A 26,189-nucleotide genomic window follows, 5' to 3' on the forward strand; every position below is an offset into this window, starting at 1 on the left:
TTAACTCAGGGTTAACCAGAAAAATCCTTTAAATTTCTAACCACATTGAAAATCTTTCACAAGAAATTAAACACAATATACTGAACATAATCGAATCTTCCCACGGGAATCTTGCAATGCCTTGGGGTCACAATTACGAATATCAAGTCTCATTTTTCAGGGCTTTAGTTGTGGAAGGGATGGCAGATTAGCCTAAATCTGCAGTGACTACATAATATAATGTTTGTATTTTTAACTAAATCTCTTTTACCATTTGTTTACTTGTCATTGGCCCTCTTATTGTGAATAATTCCAGTTATTTGAAAGAGCCAAGTAAATTGGCTCCTGTTAATTGAGGTCTTAGCGCAAATCAGTATCATTTAAATTTTTTTGACTATTTCTTCTGTTTCTCTGCTGTCACTTTTGACTCTAGTTTGATTAGCTATTGTCTAACACATATTTTACTTATTCTGAATGCCAAATTCACTGGAAAGTATAATAAGATTGTTTGATAAAGAAGATGTTCAAATGCATCTATGATTTTATCAATTCCAGAATTTCCTCCAATGATGTAGTTCTCTACTCATTTATATTCTCCTATCCCATGAAGCTTTTGACCGTGTCCTCCCCAGAGTTTGTCAGAAAGGGTCCAGCTAGTATGCTGGTATCCTTTCTTGCTTTCTCCCAGCATTCCAGAGGCCTTTCTACCTCCAGAATATCACCAGAATACTAGTGGGACAATCTGATTGTCCACTCCTTCATCTTTTGCTCTTACCAGATGACCAGCCTACGTTTTCTTTGTCATACAATTCTTTGATCACATCTGTTACTCTTATTCTGCAGACTTCCTTGTTGGTTATTTGTTGTAGCTTACTTAAATCCACCATATCTCTTTTCTTCTAAGGGAGATTCATTTTTAGTTCTTCAGAGACTGTTCTTCCAGGTATCACAGCCATGCAGAAGTGAAATACCAATGAAATATTTGTATTAAAATGTTAGACCTTTGCTGATATGGGAGAATTGGGTTCAGTAAAGTGTTTTGTAATTTTCTGAAACCAATCCAGGCAGCTCTTCTCCTCTGTTTCAACTCTGGACTTAACTCATTGTTCCTCTATATTACCCATCCAAGAAATCAACACAATGTCATCCACAAACAGGACTAGTCACAGGAAATCCCTCTTCAACCCAGCCTCTATGCTGAACCTCCTCTGGCACAATGGTGACTATTTTTGGTGAGCATACGGCTTCCTTTTTTTTTTTTTCCCATCCCTCCTGATGTTTATTATCAGAGTGTCATTGAACAGGATCGTTTGTGTTGTTACATCCTTTATAGAACCAAAAATGATCTTGATATACAGATGGCAAATAGCTTGTAAAAGAGTCTGAAGGCACATCTTGTTCCACCAAGTCAAATGCTTTTTTGTAATCAATAAACAACAAATACTGTGGGATATTATATTTTCCATAACTTTCAGTCATTTGTGAGATGGGAATAATGTAGTCCATTGTTGGATATTGTTTGTTAAAGGCTTCTTGTTCCAAATTAATACCCTTTTTAAGATGTCTTCAATTAATAAATAGATGACAACATAAAGATTTTGTACATATGGGAGAGTTTATAGGTCATTAGTTATTGATGTTCTGTCAGTTACTTTTTGAAGCTATTAATAAAGTTTGACAATTTTTCTCCTGACCCCTGAGCAGAGAATTTGTATAGTGGTCCTTCAGTCTCCTCACATTTGTCCTGCCGTCAGAATGGGCTTCTTCTATTCTTGATCTCACAGGACTGATTTTTTGTGTTTGTTTTCTTTTTTTGCCATTTCTACCTCTTCTGTCAGTATCTCAGATCCAGATGAGGCTTGAGGATCCAGATATTGTAGTTTTACTGTCTCTGATGGAAAAAAAGTTTATTGAAATTGTTCTTCTATGGCTTTTCCATTTTTCTATTGTTTCTGGTCTTTCCATTTTTATTTTTCAATGTCTTTGGGAAGATTTTCTTTGGTGTAGGGTAAGTTAATAAGCTTTCTTTAAACTAGCTTTATTATCCACTGTTTTATCATCCCTTAGAATGTAATCTCCTTGAGGGAAGAGATTGCTATTTGCACACTCTGTGCTTAAATACACTACTTGGTACCTGGTAGTTCAAAAATGCTTATTGATTGATTATCCACTGTGCTGCATCCATGGCTCTAGACTTTTGACATTCTTTACCCACTTCTTATTTCCTAGTTAGTGACTAGTTAGACTGAACTAGTTTGATTGCTTATAGCACTCATTTATGAACACAGGCCATAGTTCATTGTATCTTGAAGTGATACTTGCTTAAAAAGTGAGCTTCTTGGAGATGGTACCTTTGAACAAGATCGATCAATACTTCTTTTTTAATTATGTAGTTCTCTGACTTTGGCCATCTGTGAAAAGTTAAGTGATGGCTTTATTTCCTTCTAAGAGTGGCTTGAATATTTTTTTCATTCGAAACACATGTATTAGTAGTAACGTGCTGGGGAAAACCCATTCATACCCTCTGTGCTTTTGCCTCTTTGGCAGGTTTAAAATGAAAGTGGGGAAACAAAGGAAGAAAGGAAATGAAATTCTTTGGCTGCTTAGCTGAATCCTTTCCCTTTGCTATATAAACTCAGTGGGCAGTAATAAAAAATGTCAGAGCTAACATTGGTATTTACATGAAAACTTGCTAAATATTATTGCATATGAATGACATTTGATAGAACCCACTGAAGAGCAAAAAATTTATTGTTCATAAGAGGTGACAAATTTATTTTGCCAAAATATTTCTAGAAGTTTACAGCAGGTGACCAGGTTGGTTTGATAATCAGTTTGATAGACTATTAGTCAGATGAACATTGATCCATATTGCTACATAATGGGCATAGAAAACCGTTTGAACCTTCTGAAGCCTGTTAGAATTTTATTTTAGAGCTGTGGTTAAAGCAGGTTGTCCAGTGGTTAGCCATATGCTGCCTACCATACTCCTGAGCACAACCTGAAAGAGATTAAAATTAATTGGGAAATACTTAACAAAATAAAATAAAAATACAATAAAACATAGATAATACTAATATGTGGTTTTCTGAGTCAGTATTACTGCAGGGATCCTTCTGTATGGTTTAGTCTCCTTTGTTTCTATTTAAGTTTGGCACCATTGCTTTAGAGGACTCAGGTACTACTGTTATAGATCATTTTCTTCTCTAATTCGTGGGGCAGGGGAAGAAAAGGGCATTTTTTGATTACATAAAATTAAAAAGTTCCTGCAAAAACAAAACCAATCCAGTTAAATATTAGGAGGGAAACAGGCAACTGAGGGGAAAAGTCATTGCAGCAAGTTGCTTTGCGAAGGATCTCTTTTTCCTTTTAATCCATTGGTATTAGGTGGGAAGGAGAGATTGACTAAAGTAAGGATAGCAAAAACAAAAAGAAGAAAAAGAGAACATCCTCTTAAAAAATCTATAGAAGAAGCCAGACTGAGGGTCAGAAAGACTCTTTTTTAAAATAGCTTTTTATTTACAAGTTATATGCATGGGTAATTTTACGGCATTGCCAACTGCCAAACCTTTTGTTCCAACTTTTCCTCCCCTAGATAGCAGGTTGACCAATACATGTTAAATATGTTAAAGTATAAATTAAATACAATATAAGTATACATGTCCAAACAGTTATTTTGCTGTACAAAAAGAGTCAGACTCTGAAATATTGTACAGTTAGCCTGTGAAGGAAATCAGAAATGCAGGCGGATAAAAATAGAGAATTGGGAATTCTACATAGTGGTTCATAGTCATCTCCCAGAGTTCTTTCCCTGGGTGTAGCTGGTTCAGTTCATTACTGCTCTATTGGAACTGGTTTGGTTTATCTCATTGTTGAAGAGGGCCACGTCCATCAGAACTGATCATCATATAGTCTTATTGTTGAAGTATATAATGATCTCCTGGTTCTGCTCATTTCACTCAGCATCATTTCATGTAAATCTCTCCAAGCCTCTCTGTATTCATCCTGCTGGTCATTCCTTACAGAACAATAATATTCCATAACATTCATTTACCACAATTTACTCAGCCGTTCTCCAATTGATGGGCAGCCACTCAGTTTCCAGCAGAAAGACTCTTAGAGACTAGGCTAGCTTTGAAAATTATAGCTTGAGTTTACTACATATTTTTCCAAAGTAGAGAGCCTTGTTTTCTTCTTTTTCTGTTCAGCCACCTATGTGGTTGAACCACCATCTTCTTAGTTGTTAAGTTCAGAATTACATAACAATTTAAAAACACAATGAATGATTGGTTTTTAAATATGCCACTGTCAGTTTCATTTTTACATTATATATTTGGAATTAAATATCAGAAGCATCGACTGATGGAAAAAGTCTACTTAGTATTATTAGACTGGAGGAATATTTGGTAGAGGTAAAGTGCTAAGAGCTTTGGATTGAAGGTAAAAGTCCCGGCTTCCAGTTTTGAGCTCTGGGGGACTCTGGACAAATCACTCTCATTGAGTCTCAGTTGCCATCTGTAGGATGAAAGTGTAGAACCACTGAGGTTCCTTCCTTCTCTAAATTTGTGACCCTATCAAATTTTTTTTCAGAAGAATTTGTGGATCAATATAATTTGATCAGTAGACCAATGATAAAACTATTTCTTTGATCTTCAAACTGGAAGGGACGTAATTCACTTCCTCTGTGAAAACAGCTTAAGGAGTGTTCCAGTTTTTCAGATAGAGCAGCTAGGGGGTGCCATGGTACACAGAGCGCCCATCCTGGAGTCAGGAAGACTCCTCTTCCTGAGTTCAAATGCAGCCTTTGACTCTTACTTACTTTGGTCACTTCACCTTGTTTGCCTCAGTTTCCTCATCAGTAAAAGAATCTGGAGAATGAAATGACCAATCACTACAGTGTCTTTGCCAAGAAAAAAACCCAAATGGGATCTTGAAGAGTTGAACTGAACAATGACAATAGTGTCTGGGGCCCAGAAGGGTTAATGACTTTTCTCAGATATTTATCTACATTTTACGTCTCCCTATCCACTTAGCAAATTAGAGTCATAAAGCAGAATTTCCTCATGCTTGTAAAACACTTTGAGATAATCCAAACAAAAGGAATTGTATATTTTTCTCTTCTTGTGTTAGGTACCCTTCATCGAAAATTGAAAACTTTTATATTAGAATTTATGTGAAGATAATAGTATAAATTCATTTATTCAACAAAAGTTCATCTATGTATTTATGGCATGCAGATGGTTTTTGGATATAGAGGAAGGTTAGACAGAATGAGGTCTAACTTACCTTAGTTGAGGAATAAGAACAGTTGTATGCTGGTAAATGTTTAACAATTGGCTTTCGGGGGGAACAGTGTACTCCTAACAGACTTTTAAATTGAATCTTTTATTAACATTTGCTCCCATCGTTTTCTCTGGCCTAGACAATCAACAAAACTATAAACCAAGACCCTGATTTTTAGTGTTTAATGATCTCTGTGGTCTGAAAAATTTAAGTCACCTCCCATGAGCCAGTTTGAGCTGGCTCCAGCATAACTCATGATAAAACATAAAAGCAAATACATTATATCATGAATTATAATTAAGGGGAGAATTCCAAGAGAAAGTGCTCTCTGTGTGGACCAAGGTAGAGGCAGGGGAGGGTGGGGAGTCAATGACTGGAAACCAATAAGTGAATGAAACAGTGTTCATTAAGCTTACTAAATGCTGGGGCTGTAAATACAAAAGCAGGCCAGGGCCTGCCTTCCCTGCGGATGTTTACATGTTAATAGGAGTGTGGTAGCTAGGTAAAGGTTTTTAGTCTATGAAATCATGTAACTAATGAGTGGAGTCATGGGGAAGTACACGGACCCACTCTTACACAAGGCTATGTTGATTTGATTATAATTCTATAGCTAGAAGTGGAGGGGGAACTGCTGGAAAGTGGAGGAAAGCTACATATACTTTGTGGCAGGAGGCAAAGAATGGGAGGGAGTAGATTCTGGGCTGGGAGCACAGTATAAGCTTAGTCACTGAGGTTATTGATTGTCAGGTAGGTAGGGGATTGAGAGGGTAGAATTGAGTCCATTCTGGCCATGTCATTTCCTCTTTTTAATATCAGGAAATCACCTTCTTCATTTTAGGCAACACTTTAAAAAACTGAATAAATTAATCTAAGTATCTGTTTTCCTTTGTGAGTTGAGAGATTTTGATGGTGCCCTTTTTGAGGCAGTATCTTAAAAATAAACTATCATAGTTGTAAGAAAGAATTCCTGGAATTTAGACTTGAAATAATTTAACTGTGCTTTCTGCCATATGTGGTGGCCTCTCTCTATCGGATTAGAAGCATTTAGTTGAAACCTTGGGCTTGCCAAGGACAATGGGTGTTAGGAGACAAGACCAAGGATAGAGAGCTAGAAATCATTTCTATTAAAGGGCATCATGCATCTTAGCTGTTCCCAGTCCTGGGCACATTACAAATCAGGTGGTCTCCAGTGGCCTGAAGAGATGTCATGCATCCTAAAGTTAATTTTATTAAAACAAATGTCGTGTAATCTCGTTTTGGGGATTGCATGTGATATAACATTAAACAAAGGAGAGTAGGGTATTATGGCCCCCAGAAGGTAGAGAGTTCCCTTGTTCTGGTGGTATACTTTTGTTACTTTCTAATTGAATGGATTTTCTTTTTCTTTTTTCAGCATATTTTCTTCCCCTTTTCTCCAGTTTACCTTTAAAAATATTTTGTTGGCATATCTATCGCTTCTTAACACACTCCCTGTTTCTCACTTGCATACTCAACAGTCCTCTTGCAAAGGGAGAGAATACTTTGTCAGAATCCTGAAGAGATCTGTAGGGAGTGGGAACATGCTAATAAAATTTGAAACTCTTCCTCTGATACAAACATATACCTGTATACAATGAGATAGCCCTTCTTTAGCATTGGTTCGATTTGGGCTCTGCAGATGGACCAATAATTCTGACAGCGTATGTTCTCTGTCTTATTAGGAAGACATGAATCTAAATGAAGAAAGAAAAGCTCCTCTGCGAGATAAAGATTTTGGCACAAAGCATGAAATGGTTGTCCAGTACATTTCGGCCACTGCCAAATCGGTAAGTAGCCATACCAATGGATGAACTTGGCCTTCTTTGCTTCTGCTCTTAATTTTAAATCTTCTTATTTCTGCATCAATTTTCCCTGTTTGGCTATGTGGAAAGTAAAAAGAACCGTAACATTTTGTTTATATTATATATTTAAAATGCCCTTAACTGCAGATATTAAATTCACTAGAATTTATTGCATATATCACAACTACATGTTAATCTGAAGTGTGACATTTAAAAAAATTAAGAACCAGGGAGAAAGATTTTGGGGATAGTTGGGAGGGAGTTTTGGATTGGAGTTTGTATGGTAAGACTGGATTAGAGCACCATGAAAAGCACAGATGTCTTTTTCAAGTCAAATGTGCTTCTTATTTGTTAAAAAAAAAAATTCCATTTTTGGGGAAATGATTAATGCTTTAGATTATAGGGGTAGTACACTGGTCCCCAATCTGTAACGGACCCCTCTTGGAATTGGAAGCTAGTCATTACGAAAGGGTCTACAAAATGGCACACGTGCATGCTAAGCATTGACATTTGGCTCTTTTGTAGCTCCTTTAAACTAGAGAGTCTGTCACATCCAAGGTTTATCAATCCTTTTCCACAATAAACCATAACATCATCCTCTTCTCTAGCCCAATTGCCTCCTAATTGACCCGTTGAATTTCTAGTGTCTCCCCTTTCCAGTTTAGCCTTCATATAGCTGCAAATTGAGTTTCTTAAAACCTAGTTTGGCCCTGGAAGTTACCTCTGTTATTGAAGTTGCTTCAGTGTATCCCTATTGCTTTGAAATTAGAACCCAAATGCCTGAGTTTAGCAAGCATTTAAAGTCCTTCATAATCTGGCTCCAGCCTGAGGCCCCCCCCTTTCAGATTGATGCATGTTTTATTCCTTTTCACTTTCCATGTGTTACAGCCAAAGTGATTTGCAAGCTCTGCTTTCCTCCCCCTTCTTCCTCCCCCCCCCTGCCAAATAACAGTCTATTGCTCATTTCTGTACCTTTTGTACAGAAATCCAGTGCCTGGAATAATGCATACTAAACTTAGTATCACCATTTGGAATTCTGAGCTTCCTTCCTGGTTCAGCTAAATAAGGGGTCTCCCATGTGAAGACACCTTGATACCCCTAATTGTTATGCTACTCACTACCCCCATATTACTTGGTATATAGCTTGTATTTACTTACCTATATATGTGTGTGTGTGTGTGTGTGTGTGTGTGTATGTATAAACTCATGGGTCTTTTTGTCTTTGGATTCCCTGGTGCCTAGCACATAGTAGAAGCTACATAAAAGCTTTTTGAACTGAATTTCTTACAAAAAATAAACAAATGTACCTTTAGTAGAATGATAGTCGAGCTGGGCTTCAAACCCAGATCATCTGCAGCCCATTCTAGTCTTCTTTCTCCTGCCCTATGATAGAAACTCACTTAAAGGTATTACTGAATAATAGAGTAGATTTCAGTTAGCAGGGATTTTTTCCCACTCAGTACAGCTGTTATCTTCTGGGAATTTAACAATAAAAAGGGGTCCTTGGACTCTCAGGTTGGGAATCATCGCATCCTGTCATTTATCTCAATTTTATTAAGCTTTGACATTCGGGTGCATGGAATTCACAGCCGTTTGCCAGATCTGAATCACTGGAGTTTGTTTCTTTACTTTTTCATATGTGATACCAACCATGTAAATTACTTCATGCCAGTCATCGCATTGTTATTTGATTATATAGGAGAGCATTGAATAGTGGTTCTCATCAAGTGTGTTTTTGCAAGATTTCAGAGATTTGAAATGGGCATCTCGAGTGACAGGAGTGATGATAAACTTGGAGACTAAATGTTTGACAATAGACACTGAGAGAGAATGCTATTTCTTTCTGTTTTTCCCCCTCCCCCCACGAAGCCATTACAGTGTTGGGCTTCAAGTTAAATTTCTCCCAAGAAAATACATTTTCAATCTCACAATTTTTACATTTCTAGGGAAGGAGTATTTAATAAGTAAAGCTTATTGAATCGAGCTGTAATGGGTTTGAAAATTTTTTTAAAGGTGACTAGTGAAAAATCTACTTTCCCTCTTAAAAATACATCATAAAATTATGATGTCAATTCTGTGTAAGTGTGGTGATTCCAGTGGAAATTACAAATGAGGTGTCTCCTGAATTTCACTATTGCATTGGTTCTATATTATACTTGAAGCAAGCCGAATCTGAACATGGAACAATTTAAATAGAACGCATTGCAGCTGCCTGAGCAAAGCAACAGCTCTCTTTTTAATTTGTTTTCGGTATCCAAGGGCAGAAATATGTTTCCAGTGATAAGTGAAATTTGCCATGAGCGTCGTTTTCAATAGAATTAGGTGATGCATAGGGTTTTACTTTGAAATTCTGATGAATCTCTTTTCATTTTTGCATTCAAGTTATTGTTTACTGTAAAATGCTTTGGGAAAAGCAGACTGTATATTCAGTGGTATTTCTTTAAATACCTAAAGGCAGGAATACTAGTAAACCTATGTAACTAAATCTGAGTGCAAAATACAGATAACAGTGCATGAATAATCATGTGGTGATTTCAAAAAGTAAATAAGAATTTAAATGCCTCTTCCATATTTGTTTTAAAAAGTGGGACTGAGGGTGATGACAAAGTAAAATTTTTTTCTTCTTTAATCTATTGAATTTTTATTTAAATATCAGCTTGCTACTAATTTCAACTTTGACCTTGAGGGTTGTTTTTAAAAAATTTTTCTAATATTCGATTGGACAAGAAAAAATTTTTTCAGTTGGATTTATGTCAAAGGTTTATAGATATAGAGCCGGAAGAGACCTTAGAAAAGCATTGTGGTCCAGGCCCCCTTATTTACAGATGACTAAACTGAGGCCCAGAAAGGTTTATCCAGGGGCCTGTGGGTGGTAAGCAATAAGTGGTGGAGACAGGACTTGCCCAGCTGTTCTCCCTGCAAATGCAGAGCACACTGAGCTGTGATTACCATATTACAATTGGCTTAGTTTGTGTTCAAGATGAAAAAAGAATGAAAAGAGTAAGTTGAAGCCTTATTAAGCTCATAATCAATTCTGTAGCCAAGAAATACCAAACCGTCCAATAGAAAATGTGTCCAGCCAGTATTTATTGGGATCAGACCGTGCGCATAGCACTTTTCCGTTAGGGGCCAAAATTTGAGGTATCATTTGCTAATATTTTGCTGGTTGATGAGCATATTTTAAAGCTTCCAGGCTTTGGCTAGACATTTTTGAGTGCTGTCTTTTCTATCATTAAAACAAAGGAAATTGCTTTGTAATCTCCTTATTTGAAGGTGATGTGGAGGGAGAATATTGAGACAAACAATATCCATAATTTGGGCCCTATTATTGATGATGATTCCTCTGAGAAGTCCATCATTTGTGACTGTGCATGTGGCTGTTACGCCTGGATGTCTAACCAAGGTTTTCTTCCCTCTGGCTGTAATTTGGATTGTTACAGAGAGAGAGACACACACACAGACAGAGAGAGAGAGGCTGAGAGTAGCGTGTTCTTTTTAAAAATAAGACCTGGCTTTTTTGCACTGATACATTATTTTTTTAAAGAAACCCTTTATTAAATGGAGAGAGATGTTTGACACCTGTTCTATATAAATTATAAAAGTGCTTTAAATATTCTAAAGCTTCTTAAAGGCATCATTTCAAAAGAATTGTATAACCTCTTTTCCCATCATGTTTAAAAACACGGAGGCAAGAATTAGTGGTTTTTTAAAAGAAATTGATTTTTTTTTCTTAATCTGCAGTTAGTCACATTTTTGTTTCTTCAAATCTCATTAATAAATGTTCACCGTTCTCTCTCTATATTTCTGCATAATGACATTAAAGGAAAAGGAAAGCAAATAGCGACAGATCTTAGAAATCCATTTCTCAAATCAACTATTGTTGCTGTACGATATGCTAAATTCAGGTGAGCCCTGATGAGGAAAAAAGCAGGGGAAGGTGGGTTGGCCAGGTCTGCAAATGAGGCTCCTGAATAGTTCTCGTTTGCCTCTCCATTTCATCGTGGTTATTAAATGAGATTTAAGCTTGGTGGGTGTTTATAGAGGCTCGTTTTGTCTCCAGTGCAAAGGCGGGGGGAGCCGTTCGGGACCAGACCTCCTGCGTCTGCTGCTTGCTTCAGTGAACGTTGTCACGCCTGTTTGGGATGGAGCTCTGGCCTTGCCCCAGCTGTACTGACTGGGGCAGTGTGTGTGTGTGTGTGTGTGTGTGTGTGTGTGTGTGTGTGTGTATGTGTAATATACTGCGATACAGTGGGCAGAGGCAATGCACTACTGGCAGCTGTTTCCGAAGGCCAGGAATGAAGGATTTAGTAGTGACTGCAAATAGTGACATATCTGTTAAAATGAGATTTATATCACCACAATAGACTTTAGAAGGCAGTGTTTTACTGAAGGAAATTTGCATATCCTACTTCTTACTTAAGTTATGGGGGAAACCTCCCTGCAACTCCAAACCTATCAAATGAAATCTTTCAGTTTTCAAAATCTATTCCTAATTAGATTAGCCTGATATCAGTTTCCTTCTGACTGGGTTCATGGGAATTGAGGAAACAATATTCAGTAAAATATCCATTTCAAAAATATTTGAATCTTTATACATTTGCAACAATTTAACTTATATTTAATTTGGTGGAATTTATTTTTGAATTTTAAAGATGTACAACCCTTTCCTCCCCATTTCTTTAAGAGAAATGATAGAGCTTTTTTTTTTTTTTTTTTTTTTTTTTTTAAATTACCAACCAGCTCTCGTGATCTGATAGATATGTATGAACTCAGATGGAATAGACTCCCTTGGATTTTCCTGAGCTGTTTTGTGCATTGCAACTCCTTCTACTTGAAAGCATTTAAAATGCTGTTTCGGCAGGGGAGTTGAGGTTTAGAAGATAGAAGCTTTGAATTTAAATTACGGAATCCTGACCCCTTTTTGGGGTCTTAATTTGGGCTATCACTTTCTATCAAGATTTTAGCCTTTTGTTATGCATTTTAAAATAGAGATTAAGTGGTTAAATGATTTTAACTTTTAGAAAAAATTTTTTAGCATCAACTTGAAAGAAAACTGAGGCTAATCACATCAGATGCCAGAATAGCAAGTTTTTACTTAAAATAGGGGAGGAGAATATTTAACTTTATATGGACATACATATATGTATACATCACATATATACACTTATATATGTAGTGTGTATGTGTGTCTGTATGAAAGTGAAAAGGGAAAAAAACCCTTCAATTTTCCCTTCATATAGAAACAGTGCCAAAGCACGTTTGTGATTCCTTTGTAACTCATAGCTCTAATTACCCAGAGCACTCATATATTAAGCCACTTGGCTGAGGTTCAGGGTCAGTATGGGGTCGTTTCAGAATTTGAACCCATATCCTACTGACCAACTCTCTATCATACACTCCGTGATATCTCTTATGGATTTTGTGAGTATGGACACATAACATTTCTTTGTCCTTCTATGTACTTGTATACAAACACACATGCATACGTGAATATATTATATTTTTATATATAATTTTTATTTCCTTATTTTAATGCAAATTGATTATGATTTGCTGCTGGTATCACATATGAGAACACTCTTCATTAGAACTATTTCTCTATGGTTCAGTGGCAAAACACCTGAATAACGGAATGGCAGACAATTCATTTTGTTTCTGCCAGTGTATCCAGTTGATATGTATTCTAGCCAAAATCAGTCATGTTACAATCTGGATGCACTGTGAAAGAGACCCAGATGACCAGTTCTGCCAGGCCTTGGTCCCCTTCTTTTCTTTGTATTTCTTCTCATTGTTAGGATTGGCACACTTTACCATATCATTGTTATGGTTGTGCTAAATTAAAAATAGAAACCCTTTCCTTTCCTCTCCCCTCTCCCATTTCCTCTCTACCTTCTCACCTTTTCCTTCTCCCCTCTCTCTTTTTCCTTTCCCCTGTCTCCTCTTCTTTCTCTCCTTTCCCCATTCTCTTTTTCCTTTCCCCTTTTTCCTTTGCTTTCCTGTCTCCTTTCTCACATCTTCCCTCCACTTTTCCATCTGCCCTTACCCCTTTCTCTTTTCTCCTTTTCTCCTTTTCCATTTCCCTTTCTCATTTCTCTCTTCTCTCTTTTCTTCTTTCTCTCTTCTTTTCCTTTCCCTTTCCTGTTCCCTTCCCTTCCCTTCCCTTTTCCTTTCCCTTTCCCTTTCCCTTTCCCTTCCCTTGCCTTCCCTTCCCTTCCCTTCCCTTTTCCTTTCCCTTTCCCTTTTCCTTCCCTTCCCTTCCCTTTTCCTTTCCCTTTCCCTTTTCCTTCCCTTCCCTTCCCTTTTCCTTTCCCTTTCCCTTTCCCTTCCTTTCCTTCCCTTTTCCTTTCCCTTTCCTTTTCTTTTCCTTCCCTTCCCTTCCCTTCCCTTCCTTCCCTTCCCTTCCCTTCCCTTCCCTTCCCTTTCCTTCCCTTCCCTTCCCTTCCCTTCCCTTCCCTTCCGTTCCCTTATTTCCTCTTTTCTTTCCTTCTTTCCTCCCTCTGTCCTTCCCTTCCTCCCTCGCTGGGGTGAAATCATCATTTAAATAAAACAACTTTCCGTGGATCATTTTAAAAAAATAATCTTTTGTGGGATTTTCCATCACCTAAATGGCCAGAAGACCATTACCGAGTGGATGACTTTGGGGATGTGAGAAGCCTAGCATAAATAGCATTAAAAAAGGAGCTCAGTTCGAGTAAAAGTGCTCTGAAAGAGGGCACTTCCTGCATTGGGGACAGTCTCAGGATCCATGCAGCATGGGCTTCCCATCACAGAGAAGAAGTGGTAAATAGGAGGATACCAATGCAGCTGACCATTCAGACTACTGTGCCATTTTGGTGAATTCTCCAAAAAAAGGTTTGCTTTTAGTTGGATTTTGGATAGAGAATACTAGTCATGGATATCACTTTACTCCCTTCTTTACAGAGTTAATGTCTGCAGAACTTCAGACCCTTTTCAAGGAAAAACCTAGCCAAAGTTTTTGGAGTTTCTTATCTCATAAAGATGAATGTGTGGGATATTAGAGTATGTTTGGATTCTATTTTGTTTGTCTTTATCCAATATATCATAATCCTTCTTGACATATAAAATAATTACCTAGAAAACTAGAGCAGTGAAGGCAACATGTCATTTTGTGGGTTTTACCCTTTTAAAAATGAAGGGATTTTTACAGTTTGATTTAAGTAAATATTTAAGATTTAAATTCAAAGGCCACTTCTTAAATTACTTATTGGAATTTCAAAAGCAGCATTCATGTTTAAAAATTGAACATCTCAATATTAACTGTAAGATTGTCATAATAAAGAGAAAATCTATCTCTAAAATTATTTTATTCTTTTCCTTAGTATTCATTTAGATTATAACTATGAAATTTAAAAATATTTAATGCTCACTTTTACTTTTCAAGTCTATTACTTTACATTAGAATTATGAACCCTTTCAGAGTAGGCTTTTAAAACTAGTCAGTCTAAAATAATACTAATCTCTTTTTTGTCTGGGCTTTCCAAGTCAATAATCTCAAAGCATCTTGTTTATTTATTTATTTTTTTAAGATGGTGATAGTCAGTTTTGTGTTAACATTTCTAGTCAGGTATTATTTCTAAATTATATAAGTAGTAGAACTAAGTATTTACTAATTTACTAAACACTTAACTAATTTTGTGAAAAGCTTCTGGTTACTAATATTGTTGCTATTTGTTTTTTTTACACCATAATCACTCTCCGTTGACAACTGTATGCAGATAGTTGGAAGTAAAGTTATGGTGAGTACAAATAATATGTTGTTTTCCTCTCTTCTGTCCCCTGCCCCAGAATTACATTTGTACTTTTGGAGATTTGAGCATTGTAAAAGTTTCTGATGTTGATTATAGAATTGGGCTTGTTTGATTCTTTTTTTTTTTTTTTTCTTGCTTGTTTCTCATTGAAGTAAAGAGAAAAACATTGAGGGGAAGTGTTTTCCCATGTTTTTGAATCTCATTAACGATATTATTTAAATACTTCAAAAATAGAATATAGTTCTATTTTTCTGATTTTAACTAAGTTGAATTCCACTTTTCAAAGATGAGCATTCTCTCTGGATCCCAGTGACAATTTATTTCACATCAGATAATTATTATGCTTCTTCAACTCTTCCTAGTGTTGCATTGGTGCTCACAGGTACACTTTCCACAAGAATTCTGCTGCTGGGAGTAGGCTGGGATTTGCATTTGGATTTATTTCCCATGTTTGGTGTATTTGTATTGTGTAGTGAAAATTTGGGTAGACTAAGATACTTGGGGGCCTCTGATTTTCTTCTTGTCTAATGGCATTCATTATCTATGTGTCCCTGTCTAAGTCATGTACCTTCTCTGGCTCAGTTTTCTCATTTATAAAATGAAGACTTGGAATGAGAAGCATTTAAGGTCCCTTCCAGCTTGAATAGCCTTTGATATTTAAAATGCAGCATTCTAACACAATTGTTATTTACCATTCTGTATCATACCAAGAGTCATCCATATTGGTTTTAAGAGTCAGTCAGAATTTGACCTAGATTTTGACCTGATTTCCTAATTTGACCTGATAATATACATGGTACTTCTACTTGATAAAAAGTACATGGATAACTTGGTGAAGATTGCTTGTAAAACACTGATGACAAAATAGGATAGTAGAAAGACCCCTCCTCCATTTTAAGGCACTTGACTAGTGTACAAATTTCATCTGGGTACTGGTGAGAAGTAATAAAAATAGCTGAAATATAGCGAATCCTTGAGATACTTTGCTGTTGAATCCTCCCTAAATCTCTGTGACAGTCTTACTGCAAATATAATCCACCCTGTTTTATAGAAGAGAAAATGGAGGCTCAGTAAAGTCAGATAACTTGCCATTAAACACAGTTTGGTGAACTGTGGTACTGATTGGGACTCAGGTTTTGCCCGACTTAGGGTTTGGGGCTCTGGTACATCAGAAGTATCCTAATCATTGGAACTCTGTACAGAATGACTGGTGTCTTTGTATCTCCTATAGTCAAGGGAACAGGACCTGTGCCTCCACCTACCAGTGTTGGCCTTGCCGAATTATTCTTTAGGTCTCCTTCTAGTTCTCCCACCTTTGATCTTTACTATTCCCCCAGGAACGGTTGGAAAGAATCCTGACAGTGGAGTCCCAGGATCTGGGTGCAAATCCTGGCTCTCTGGGGCTTTGGGCAAGTTATTGTTTTCTTATATGTAAAATGAGATGATCTCTAAGATCAGATATATGATCTTAGGATTACTTTGATGTCAGTATGTTAGTGATAAGCCACAAAGATCTCTCAGAAAAATGGCTTGTATCTGGGGCATTTATTTGTCTGAATTCTTGTTGAACCCATCCATGGTGTCTTTGACATTAGGAAAACTCAATGACTTTGGCATTTGAGTATTCCCTTAGTACAGGGGAAAGCGGTTTTTCAGTCATATCTGACTCTTTGTAACCCCATTTGGGGGTCTCTTGGCAAAGATACTGGCGTTCTTTGCCATTTCCTCCTCCAGCTCATTTTACAGATGAGAAAACTGAGGCAAACAGGATGAAGTAACTTGCCCAGCCAGAGTCACCCAGCCTGTAAGTATCTGAGGCTGCATCTGAACTCAAGTCCTCTTGATTCCAGGCTCTAGGTCCACATAGCTGCTCCTTGCCTCTTTCGGCAGCTCACTTCCTACACCATCTTGGCCAAATTACTTTGCCTTTATGGTTCTCCCTCCTGGCTAGACCAAGGGATGTCATGGTCCTCTCCAACTTTACTCCCAGTATGACCCTCTGGTCCTCCTTATGTTGGCTGCTCTTCCTGCTGTGGCCATTTGAGTCTTTTCCAGAGGATCTGCTACTCTGGACTTCTCTTTCCCTTTCCAGTACTACTGCTGGAGCCTCTCCCCCCTGGCCTTTCTTGGAGGTGTGACCTCAAATTTGAAAGTGGTTCTGATTTGCATGTCTTTTGTTTCATGATTTGGACAATTCACTTAGCCAGGGTTTTTTGTAATGTTTGATGGATTCTAGTGCAGGCCTTAAAGTGGGGGGCATTTCCACTATGACTTTAAATCATAGCATTTTGAGTCTCAGAAACTGACTGTCACTTATAATATTGATCGTGTTTTCCTAGAAGGACGAAACTTCACTTAGTGAGCGTATATGTGATGTTTTAGAACACAACACCTCCCTGAGTCAGCCATTGCTTGAATTCCTAAATGTTATCAGGCCTTAAAAAAAAAATCCCTGTGGAATTTGGCGTGGCTATCTGGCCTCAGGCTGGAATATCAAATGTATATTCATTTAGCTTTGGCCTAGCCCTTTTTGAATATGATATACATTGGAAAACCTAGTGCTGATATGTTTTACATCTCGAGAACTTGGTTAGTTTTACTCCCTAGAGCACCTAAAGTGGGTTTTTTTTTTTTTTGCTTCTTTTACCACCTAAATAAATGGCACATTTTGAATTTTAAAATCTATAAATCCAGTTTCTATAAATTTCAATTAAATTTGCTTATAGTAAACCTTGATAAGTCATAATTTGTATAAATTCTGACAATTTTTTACAGCCTTATTATTTTAAAGAGAAGTCAAATTGTGCTATCTAGATCTAATATGAATATAATGCAATGGAAAAATATAGCTTTAACTTTTCCTAAGATTCCCAAGCCCCTCCTTTCCCCACCCTCCGGCTCTCACATCCCTCTAAAACACCCTAGAACACCTTATTGAAATTTAAATAGAGGTATTCTGAAGGTAAAGTTGTAAAAACTTTCCTAATTGTTTTTGGAAATTGAGGAAAACTGTTTTGGCCCCCACCCCAGGGTCTTTTTTGGATGGGATCATGTGGGGGATTTGGATAGTTGGATGATGAGATTTTTAGGAGAGAGGCAGAGGTTGAACATTGTCATTGCCATTTAGAATCAGCTCTGGGTTCTCCAATGGTCCCTTTCAATGAGGGTTCACCAGTGGTTTGGAGCTTGAGGATTCTGATCTGCCATAATGGGCAGCCCTGCAGCTGTCAAATTATACTTTGTGCCAGTGGGTAGCAGTATTGGAGGGAGAAAGCAGAGGGGCAATAGCAAGTGAGAAAAAGTGATTGCCTACTGTAGAAATGGAAACCGTTTGTCAAGAACTTTAATTCTACAGTGTTTAGAATCAACATATCTGCAATGTGTCCCTGAGACAGCTAGGTGGTAAGGTGATGGGCCTAACATCATCAAGAGATCTGAGTTCAGATTTGACCTTTGACACATACTAGACTTCTTAGGCAAATCACTTTACAGATTCCTGATGTTTAAAATGGGAGTAATAATAGCTCCTATCTTTCAGGGTTGTTATGCAGGCAAAATGAAATAACATTTGTAAAGTGTTTTGCAAACCTATTATTATCATTACAACTTGTTGTCCACTCTAAGTATGTTCCAAGAATGGACACATTTGGACACATTTTCATCAATTATTGTCTTGGTCATATGTGATTAGCTCTTGGATATGGCAGTTAAGAGATTATTAAGAATTTTGGAGGGAGCAGTTTCAGTTCACTAATGAGATCAGAAGCCAAACTGAGATTTCAAAAATATCTTGGATCATGGTAACCAAACAACAATAACAACAACAACAACAACAACAACAACAACAACAACCCCAGAACCCAAAAACATAAATGAAAAACAAAACTCACTCAACTGACAGTTGAACAAAAGTGATTAACAAAGAAATAAATCAGTGATAACATATAAAATACTTCATTCTCATGGTCACTCTCCTTTAAAAGGAAAGGAGTTGATATTTTCTCATCTACTCTCTTAAGATACATGTTGGTTTTGCTTGGAAAATGCCATCATCATCTATAGAACTATGGAGACTGAATATAGATCTAACCTATTATTTTCATTTTAATTTTTCTTTCTTGTGGTTTTTCCCTTTTGTTCTGATTTTTCTTCCCCCACATGACTCATGAAAATGTTAAAAATGAATGTACCCATGTAATCTAAGAAAATCAAATTAAATAAAAAACTTTTTAAAGGTGCATGTTGGTCATCGCAATTAACATGAGTTGGGGTGCCTATTGGTGAGGTCTCTTATTTTATTTATCATTTATCTTCTTCTCCTGATTCTTCTTTCCTTCATGTTGAGCTAGTACAATTAAGTCTGCCCTTATCTCTCTCTGCCTTCCTTGATTTGCCCTTTCTTATGATGCAGTAATATTCCATTTAATTCTCAATTTGTTTAGCTCTTTTTCTTTTTCTTTTCTTTTCTTTTTTTCCCCCTGAGGCAATTGGGGTTAAATGACTTGCCAAGGGTCACACAGCCAGGACATGTTAAGTGTCTGAGCCCAGATTTGAACTCTGATCCTCCTGACTTCAGGGCTGATGCTCTATCCACTGCTCCATCTAGCTGCCCCTAGCTCTTTTCTTATTGATGAGCTCCCATTTGGTTTCCATTTTTCTGCTACCACAAAAATCACCACTATAAATATTTTGATATATATGGAGCATTTATTTGGGTATTTTACCTCCATCGAGTATATTTCCAGTAGTGGCATTGCTGGGTCAAAGGTCACGAACAATTTAGGTTTTTTTTCCCTTCATTTGCACAGTTCCAAATTGGACTACACAACAGTTGGGCCAATTCCCAGCTCATCAACAGCGTATTAGTTTACTGCCCGTGCTCTTTTATTTTCTTCAGCCTACAATGCTCTTCTATCTGTTGGAATTCTACTTATTCCTCTAAACTAAGCCTTGTATGCCACTTCTTCCATGAGTCCTTCCTATATCACTTTAGCCAGACGTCAGGCCTTTTTTTTCTGGATTCCTTTAACACTATATTTGTATTTTGTTGCTTAACTGCCTTTGTATCCCTTTGCGGCTCCTAGAACATGCTTTGCACATAGAAGTAGGATTATTTAATTTCTCTTTGGCTCTATAAGGCAAAGCAAGGTGGGAGTTAATAAGAAGTAGATTCTACAGTCTAATGGGATATCTCATTAAGTAGTGATTGTAGAGTATTATAGGATTAGAAGAGAACCATCACTGTGGGCTGGAATAATTGGAGAAGATTCAACACAGATGGGAGAAGGATTGGAGCTCTAACAGGAACTTAAATGAAGACACGGGATTCCTCTGTGGCATAGTGGAGGCTGCCATATTTTATTTGGTCTAGATGTTTGCCAATGGGCTTTGAAGTGGGTTAAAGATTGTTATATCACCTCAGGATAACATTGACAAAGCTGTTTTAGGGGATTAATAAAATAACAGGATTTGACATAGATGAAATAGGTTACAATGAGAGATGGTGCAATCTCTCCTTGCAAATATTTACACATAGAATAGATGGTTCGGAGAAGGATGAGGAGACTGGACCAATGGAACCTTTATCCCTTCTAATTTCAATGGAGTATCTCCTAACCCTGAGAAGGAGATGATTTGTGGTATAATGTAGCATGTGCTCAAAAACAGAATTAGCTAATAGCCAAAGGTCCCGTCTAAAGAAAGATTCCATATGTAATAAAATATTTATAGCACAGTTTTTAAAGTAGCAAAACACTGACAAAACTAAGAATTCCTTCCCCAGTGATGTCATTATTTCAAGTTGAAATTAATTGGTTTGTAGTCCAAGGGCTGAAAGCTCAAGTCTTTTTATGTGATGTACCATCAGATTATGCTTAAGGGAAAATTTAACTACATATAGAAGATTTAATCAAATTCTGATGAGGTTTGAAAATAATACTGTCACAGGAACCCCTTGATTCTCCTCATCTATTCATTCACCAAAACATCAATATGTCCTAGCAAGAAACTAGGGCTTTACACATGTGTGATTAGCAAGGGAGGTTGTGGCACAGGACATCAAATGGAGTTGCACTCAGAGCATCTACCCCCAAAACAATTGTGTAGCATCTCGTCGAAGTGGCATTGGGCAGAGGGATTTCGGTAGGGGCCATATCAACCACTTCTAGGCAGCCTTGTGTGTGCAGAAGGTATCCATTGTTTAGAAATGATCACTAGATCCCAGACTTAGAGCTGGAAGAGATTTCTAAAGCTATCTAGTCCAGCTCCCTCATTTTACAGGGGAAGAAACTGAAATCTGGAGAGGGGAAGTGGCTTGTTCTTGGGACATACCATTTGGAAGTAGCAGAGAATGGTGTCTGATCATAATCCACAGTCACTGTTTTCCCTCCATACTCTGGGGTTAAATAACTGATCATATTTTTGTTCACTTTAGGTAAGAAAATTAGAGGAATTTCATGTGAGTAATTTAACCAGGTTCCTTGAAAATTTGACTTTTCCGAATCAATTTTCTCCTTATTGTGTGCTTCCATGGTTCTCTAGGTTAGGAGGGTTTGTCCTACTGAGGATCTATTCCTGTTTAGTTTGAAAATGTATTCCGAGTATAACCATTTGCTAGCCGAATTTATAATCGTATCCCTAAAAGACTGTTAAGCATGACATTGTTGAGGAGTTGGTTCGTGTACCTGGGTAGATCATTAAACTGATATTGCACGGTGATGCGATTGTAAGATTTGTAAGCATTCTATGGTGTAGTTGTTCTGTGTTAATTATTTGAATAAAGGGAAAAGTTGCAAGGAAGATTTCAATCTTAGTTTACTCAGTATTTTCTGCATAATTGATTGTGCGAGCCAGAAGGGGGAGACAAACCGTGCATTATTGGAGTTTATAGGTAGCTTTGCTTGTAATGACAAAACATTTGCATTCATATTCCATTCTCATTTTTTTTCTTGTTTAGTTTTGGTAACTGAAATAGCTGCTACTGTAAAATGTTCAATTTTATGATAGTGACAATTTTGTTGAAAATATCTAAATTCAATTAGAATAAAAATGATTAATTTCATTACTTTTTAACTGGTGCATAAAAAGTAGGGAAAAAACTAATGTGGTAATCAGATGAAAATAAGACTTGAGACTGTTTAATGGTGAGCGATTATAGTGATCTTTTAAAAATTGCATAAACATTGTTAAACTTGCAATTTAATTTTTTCCAAGTTCACATCCATAAGTATAATAAATAGCTACTTTCCCATTCCTTACATTTTAATAAAGATAATCAGATGAGATATACTTGTTTTGGATTTAGGTATTTGGGCTTTGTTTTTATTTTTGTCCTTTTAAATTCTATGCATCTTCACTGACTTAAAGAACATTGCCTTAACCAAGCCATCCCTTAATTTTAGGATGTATTGCCATAAGTAAAATTACATTTATTATAGGTAAATTCAATATTTAAAGATGCCCCCAAATACAGAGCAATTAATTAGTACCATGAGCATTTAATAGGAAAAAAAAGTTTAGATGCTAACTCATGCTTTCTAATTTATGAATGGGACTGATTGGATGAAGTATTTCTCAGTATTGAGTCCCATGATCCCTGTTCCCAGAGCTGCGACCCTGGGGAGGTCATTTGATCTCTGGAGGATGAACTTTGAACCCTAGGATACAGGAAGTTGCGGAAGCGTCCTGACCCGTGGGAGGCAGCCAACATTGGTGACCATTGGTCACGGATGGTTACCACCCTTTAGTGTATCCAATGAGAAGGCTCTGATCTTTTGCTTTTAAACCCCCAGACAAGCCGGAAGCTGGCCAGGTTCCAGGAGCACATGGATGAGTTGGTTTGGCTCCCAGGTGTGTCTGGGCCTCTCCCTGCAGGGATTAAATAAATACTTTCTCTTTATACCTGATGATGTCTCTGATTAGTTAATTGGGAAAGGGAGTCTTATACCCCCTCGTCTGAAACATTTATATTTTATAAATTAGTTGAAATTTGCCAATAGGATTGAGATCATTTTTTTTGTTTCTGGGCTGGCAGTAATTTTGCAATTCTGAGCATAGGTTTAGTAGAAGGAACATTTATTCAGAGGCATGTATTTGACTATCAACCCAATTTTCCTATGTATTTTTCCATGTTACATTGGACAGCTCACTGAAACTTCTTAAATTTCCATTTCCTCTTTTGTTAAATAGCAGTGATGCTTTTTATTTATCATAAACTGTTATATAAATATTATTGTTAAATGTCATTTAGAGAATTTTTATCATGAAGAACTCTGTAAAAATTTTTCCCCAGTGTATTTATTGAAGGAGAGATGGATAGGTATATGTAGCTTATAGTCCATTGCCATTGATGACTCCTTTACCAAAAATGATATAAAAGATGATATTTTGAAAATGTATGATAAGAAAACGAGGAATACTGATATATATTGTGAGAGAAAGAGAAAGAGGAATAACCCCAAATGGTCCATTGGTGCTTCCATGCTATTAAAGGACATAGCCAAATAATGTAGGATAATCTGAACCTCCTCTGGATATTTAAGGGAAAGTATGAAAAAGAGTTATACAATGTGATAGATTGTAATCTGTGTCATTGAAAAGAATGCCCCACTGAGGAGATTCTGGATCCACTGGAGTAATAAAATAATGAGGTATCATTTCTGTCACGCATACTAGTTACGGTTCATTTCTGTACATGTATGATGCGGTACTTCAGTAGTTCAGTGATTTTATATATATAGATGACTGTTCTTTCCTTGTATAGTTATATTTTGTATGCATTTCTTTAAAAACTTAGCTATTCATTTTTCTGTGTTGTGTTGATTGTTGCAGTTGAAAAAATATACTGTATTCTTAATGTTTTTGATTTTTCAACTCTGAAATAACTATAGAGCACCCTAGCATTTTTTGCCAGTTAGTACATTATGTATTATTTCTGTTACAGGTAGTTGAAAAATTTTACTTAGCATAATTTTTATGTAAGTCCTTACTGCCACCATAGAGTTCAGCATGTAGTAAAGATTGGAGAAATATAGCCTTGATGGCTCAAGGACATCCTTTTTCAGAAAATCAAATGACTCCCAAATCTTTATCTCCATTTCTCATCTGGTTCACAAGCTCCAGACTTCCATTTCCTACCGAGATGTTTGGCTGATACTTCAAACTCAATATGTCCAAAATGGAAATGACTTTTTTCTCTAAAAGCAGTTCTTTCTTCTAACCTTATTTATTTCAATGATTCCATTATTTATCTAATTGCTCAGGCTTGAAATTTCATAGTTATATTTTGTGGTGACCACACTAGCACCCAGGACACCCCAGAATCAGCCGGAGTCAGGATAAGCAAAAGTCCTCAGACTTTATTCTTGGTCCTTCGACGCAGGATTGAAAAGGATCGAAGCAGAATCTCCGGGATCACCTTCTCCCTCGTCTACCACCAAAGAGTGATTCTGGATCGTCTTACTCTACACCCTCGTCCCTCCTACAATCCTCTGTATACACCAATCATTGAGCCCAGCACAGGATAGTGGGAAGGACCATTTTCCAAGCATATGCCCATAGAGTATATGACTTTTATATCTAAAAAGTTGTTAAGTTCTGTCTTTTCTTCCTTGGTAATCTATTTCATCTAGGTTCTCCTTTTTACTTTTCCCGCAGCCACTGTCCTGTTACAAGCCCTCATTGGCACTTACTTGACTCTTATACTTTGCCTCTTAACCAGTCTTCCTAATTCTGTTCTTTCTCTCTCCCCTCCCCACTCCATCCCGTTCCAAGCTACACATCACTATTAGATTAATCTTCAGAATAGGACTTAAGAGTGCAAGGGATCTTAGAAAACATCTTGTCTAACACTTGTATTTTTAAATTAAGAAATGGAAGCTCAGGGATATGAAGTATCTTGCTTAAGGTCACATAGCTGGTAAGTGATAGAGATCCACATTTGCCACTGGGGAGCCAAAGTGGAAATCTAAATCCAGATCTTGTTCCGAATTCATTGTTCTTTCTACTTCATCATATTTGCAAACTTAGGCATAGTTCTTTAATGTTATTCTTCTGGTGACTTTCGGTTGCATAGCAAATAATGTCCATAGCTTAATATTCAAACCTCTCCCCGGTGTGCTTTTCGGTCATCTCTTCTAGACTCATCTTGCCCTTTTCTGCCCTATTTCTATTGTACTTGCTCATAGCATAGTATGGTAAAAAGAAGGCCCTACTGAGAGGCAGGAAACCTACTGGTTTGGACACCTGCCTGTATTACCTAAGTAGTTGTTTGATTTGGGGCAAATCTTTTCAATTTAAAGCCTCATTTTCCTAATCTGTAAAATGGAGACAACACCCATACCTACTGTATAGTCTTGTTAGGATCGAATGAGATAATTTATTATATACGAAGGGCATTGCAAACTTTAAAGCGCTATGTAAATGTTGGCTAATTTTATCTCTATGCCTTTGTTCGTGCTGTGCTCAAAACCTTCGTTCTCATTTTTGTCTATTGAAATCTTACTCAGCTTAAATACTGCTTCCTCCACTTCTGTGAAGCCTTTCCCAATTTCTTTCCTGTTTCTGTAAAAAAAAAAAAAAAGAAAAAGAAAAAGAAAAAAAAGACCTTTCTTTGCTTCAGCTCTCTCATCTTTTTGCAACTCTTACACATTTGTGTTGTTTTATATTAATTATGCATTATGAAAAGATTGAGTGATTTTCCATTTTTTTTTAATCTGTCTGCTATCTTCCAACTCCAGTCAGCTTTTATTAAGTTCCTACTGTGTGCCACGATTACTGCTAAATGCTCAAAGAAAAGCAGCTACAACAACAACAGTAAAAAACAACAGTCCCAGCCCTCAAAATTCCTAATTCTATAGGCAGGGGTGTGGTGGTAAGATATATAAAGGTTAAGGTCAAGATGATATGACAGGAAAGGCACTAATATTTAGGAGGAATGGGAAAGGCTTCTTCTGGAAGGTGAGATTTTAACTGAGACTTGGAAGAGACTGCAGAAGCCACGAGATGAAGATGGAGAGAAAAAGAAATTTTTGGTTTTTGGGGGTCAGCGAGTGAAGGTACATGGAGTCAAGAGATGGTGTCTCTTGTGTCAAGAACACCAAGGAGACCAGAGTCCCTGGATTGCAGAGTATGTGAAAGAAAGTAAGATGTAAGGAAACTAGAACCAGGCAAAGGGTTCAAGTTATGAAGCCCTTGGAAAGCTGGCTTTCAACTCTAATGATATTTGTTAATGAACTTAATTTGTTCATGAGCCAATTTTTTGCAAACTCATTTTTCATTATCTTATGGGATGATAATGTTTTCATAATCTTCTGAAACTGTCCTCTGTAAGAGAAAAACA

General features: G+C 37.0%; 1 protein-coding gene across 4 annotated transcripts in view; it reads left to right on the top strand.

Annotated features, from left to right (window-relative positions):
* Nucleotides 1–26,189, top strand: part of DIAPH2 (diaphanous related formin 2) — a 737,850-nt gene that overhangs the window by 68,390 nt on the left and 643,271 nt on the right. For 3 of the 4 annotated variants that reach the window (XM_051967764.1, XM_051967766.1, XM_051967767.1), the window contains 2 exons: nt 6,963–7,067; nt 14,819–14,839. In XM_051967764.1, the coding sequence (XP_051823724.1) occupies nt 6,963–7,067; nt 14,819–14,839 (126 nt within the window). The remainder of the gene's footprint in view (nt 1–6,962; nt 7,068–14,818; nt 14,840–26,189) is intronic. The other variant, XM_051967765.1, reaches the window with a different exon arrangement.

This window comes from Antechinus flavipes, chromosome X (genome assembly GCF_016432865.1).
Source record: "Antechinus flavipes isolate AdamAnt ecotype Samford, QLD, Australia chromosome X, AdamAnt_v2, whole genome shotgun sequence".
In the NCBI taxonomy this organism is placed as follows: Eukaryota; Metazoa; Chordata; class Mammalia; order Dasyuromorphia; family Dasyuridae; genus Antechinus; species Antechinus flavipes.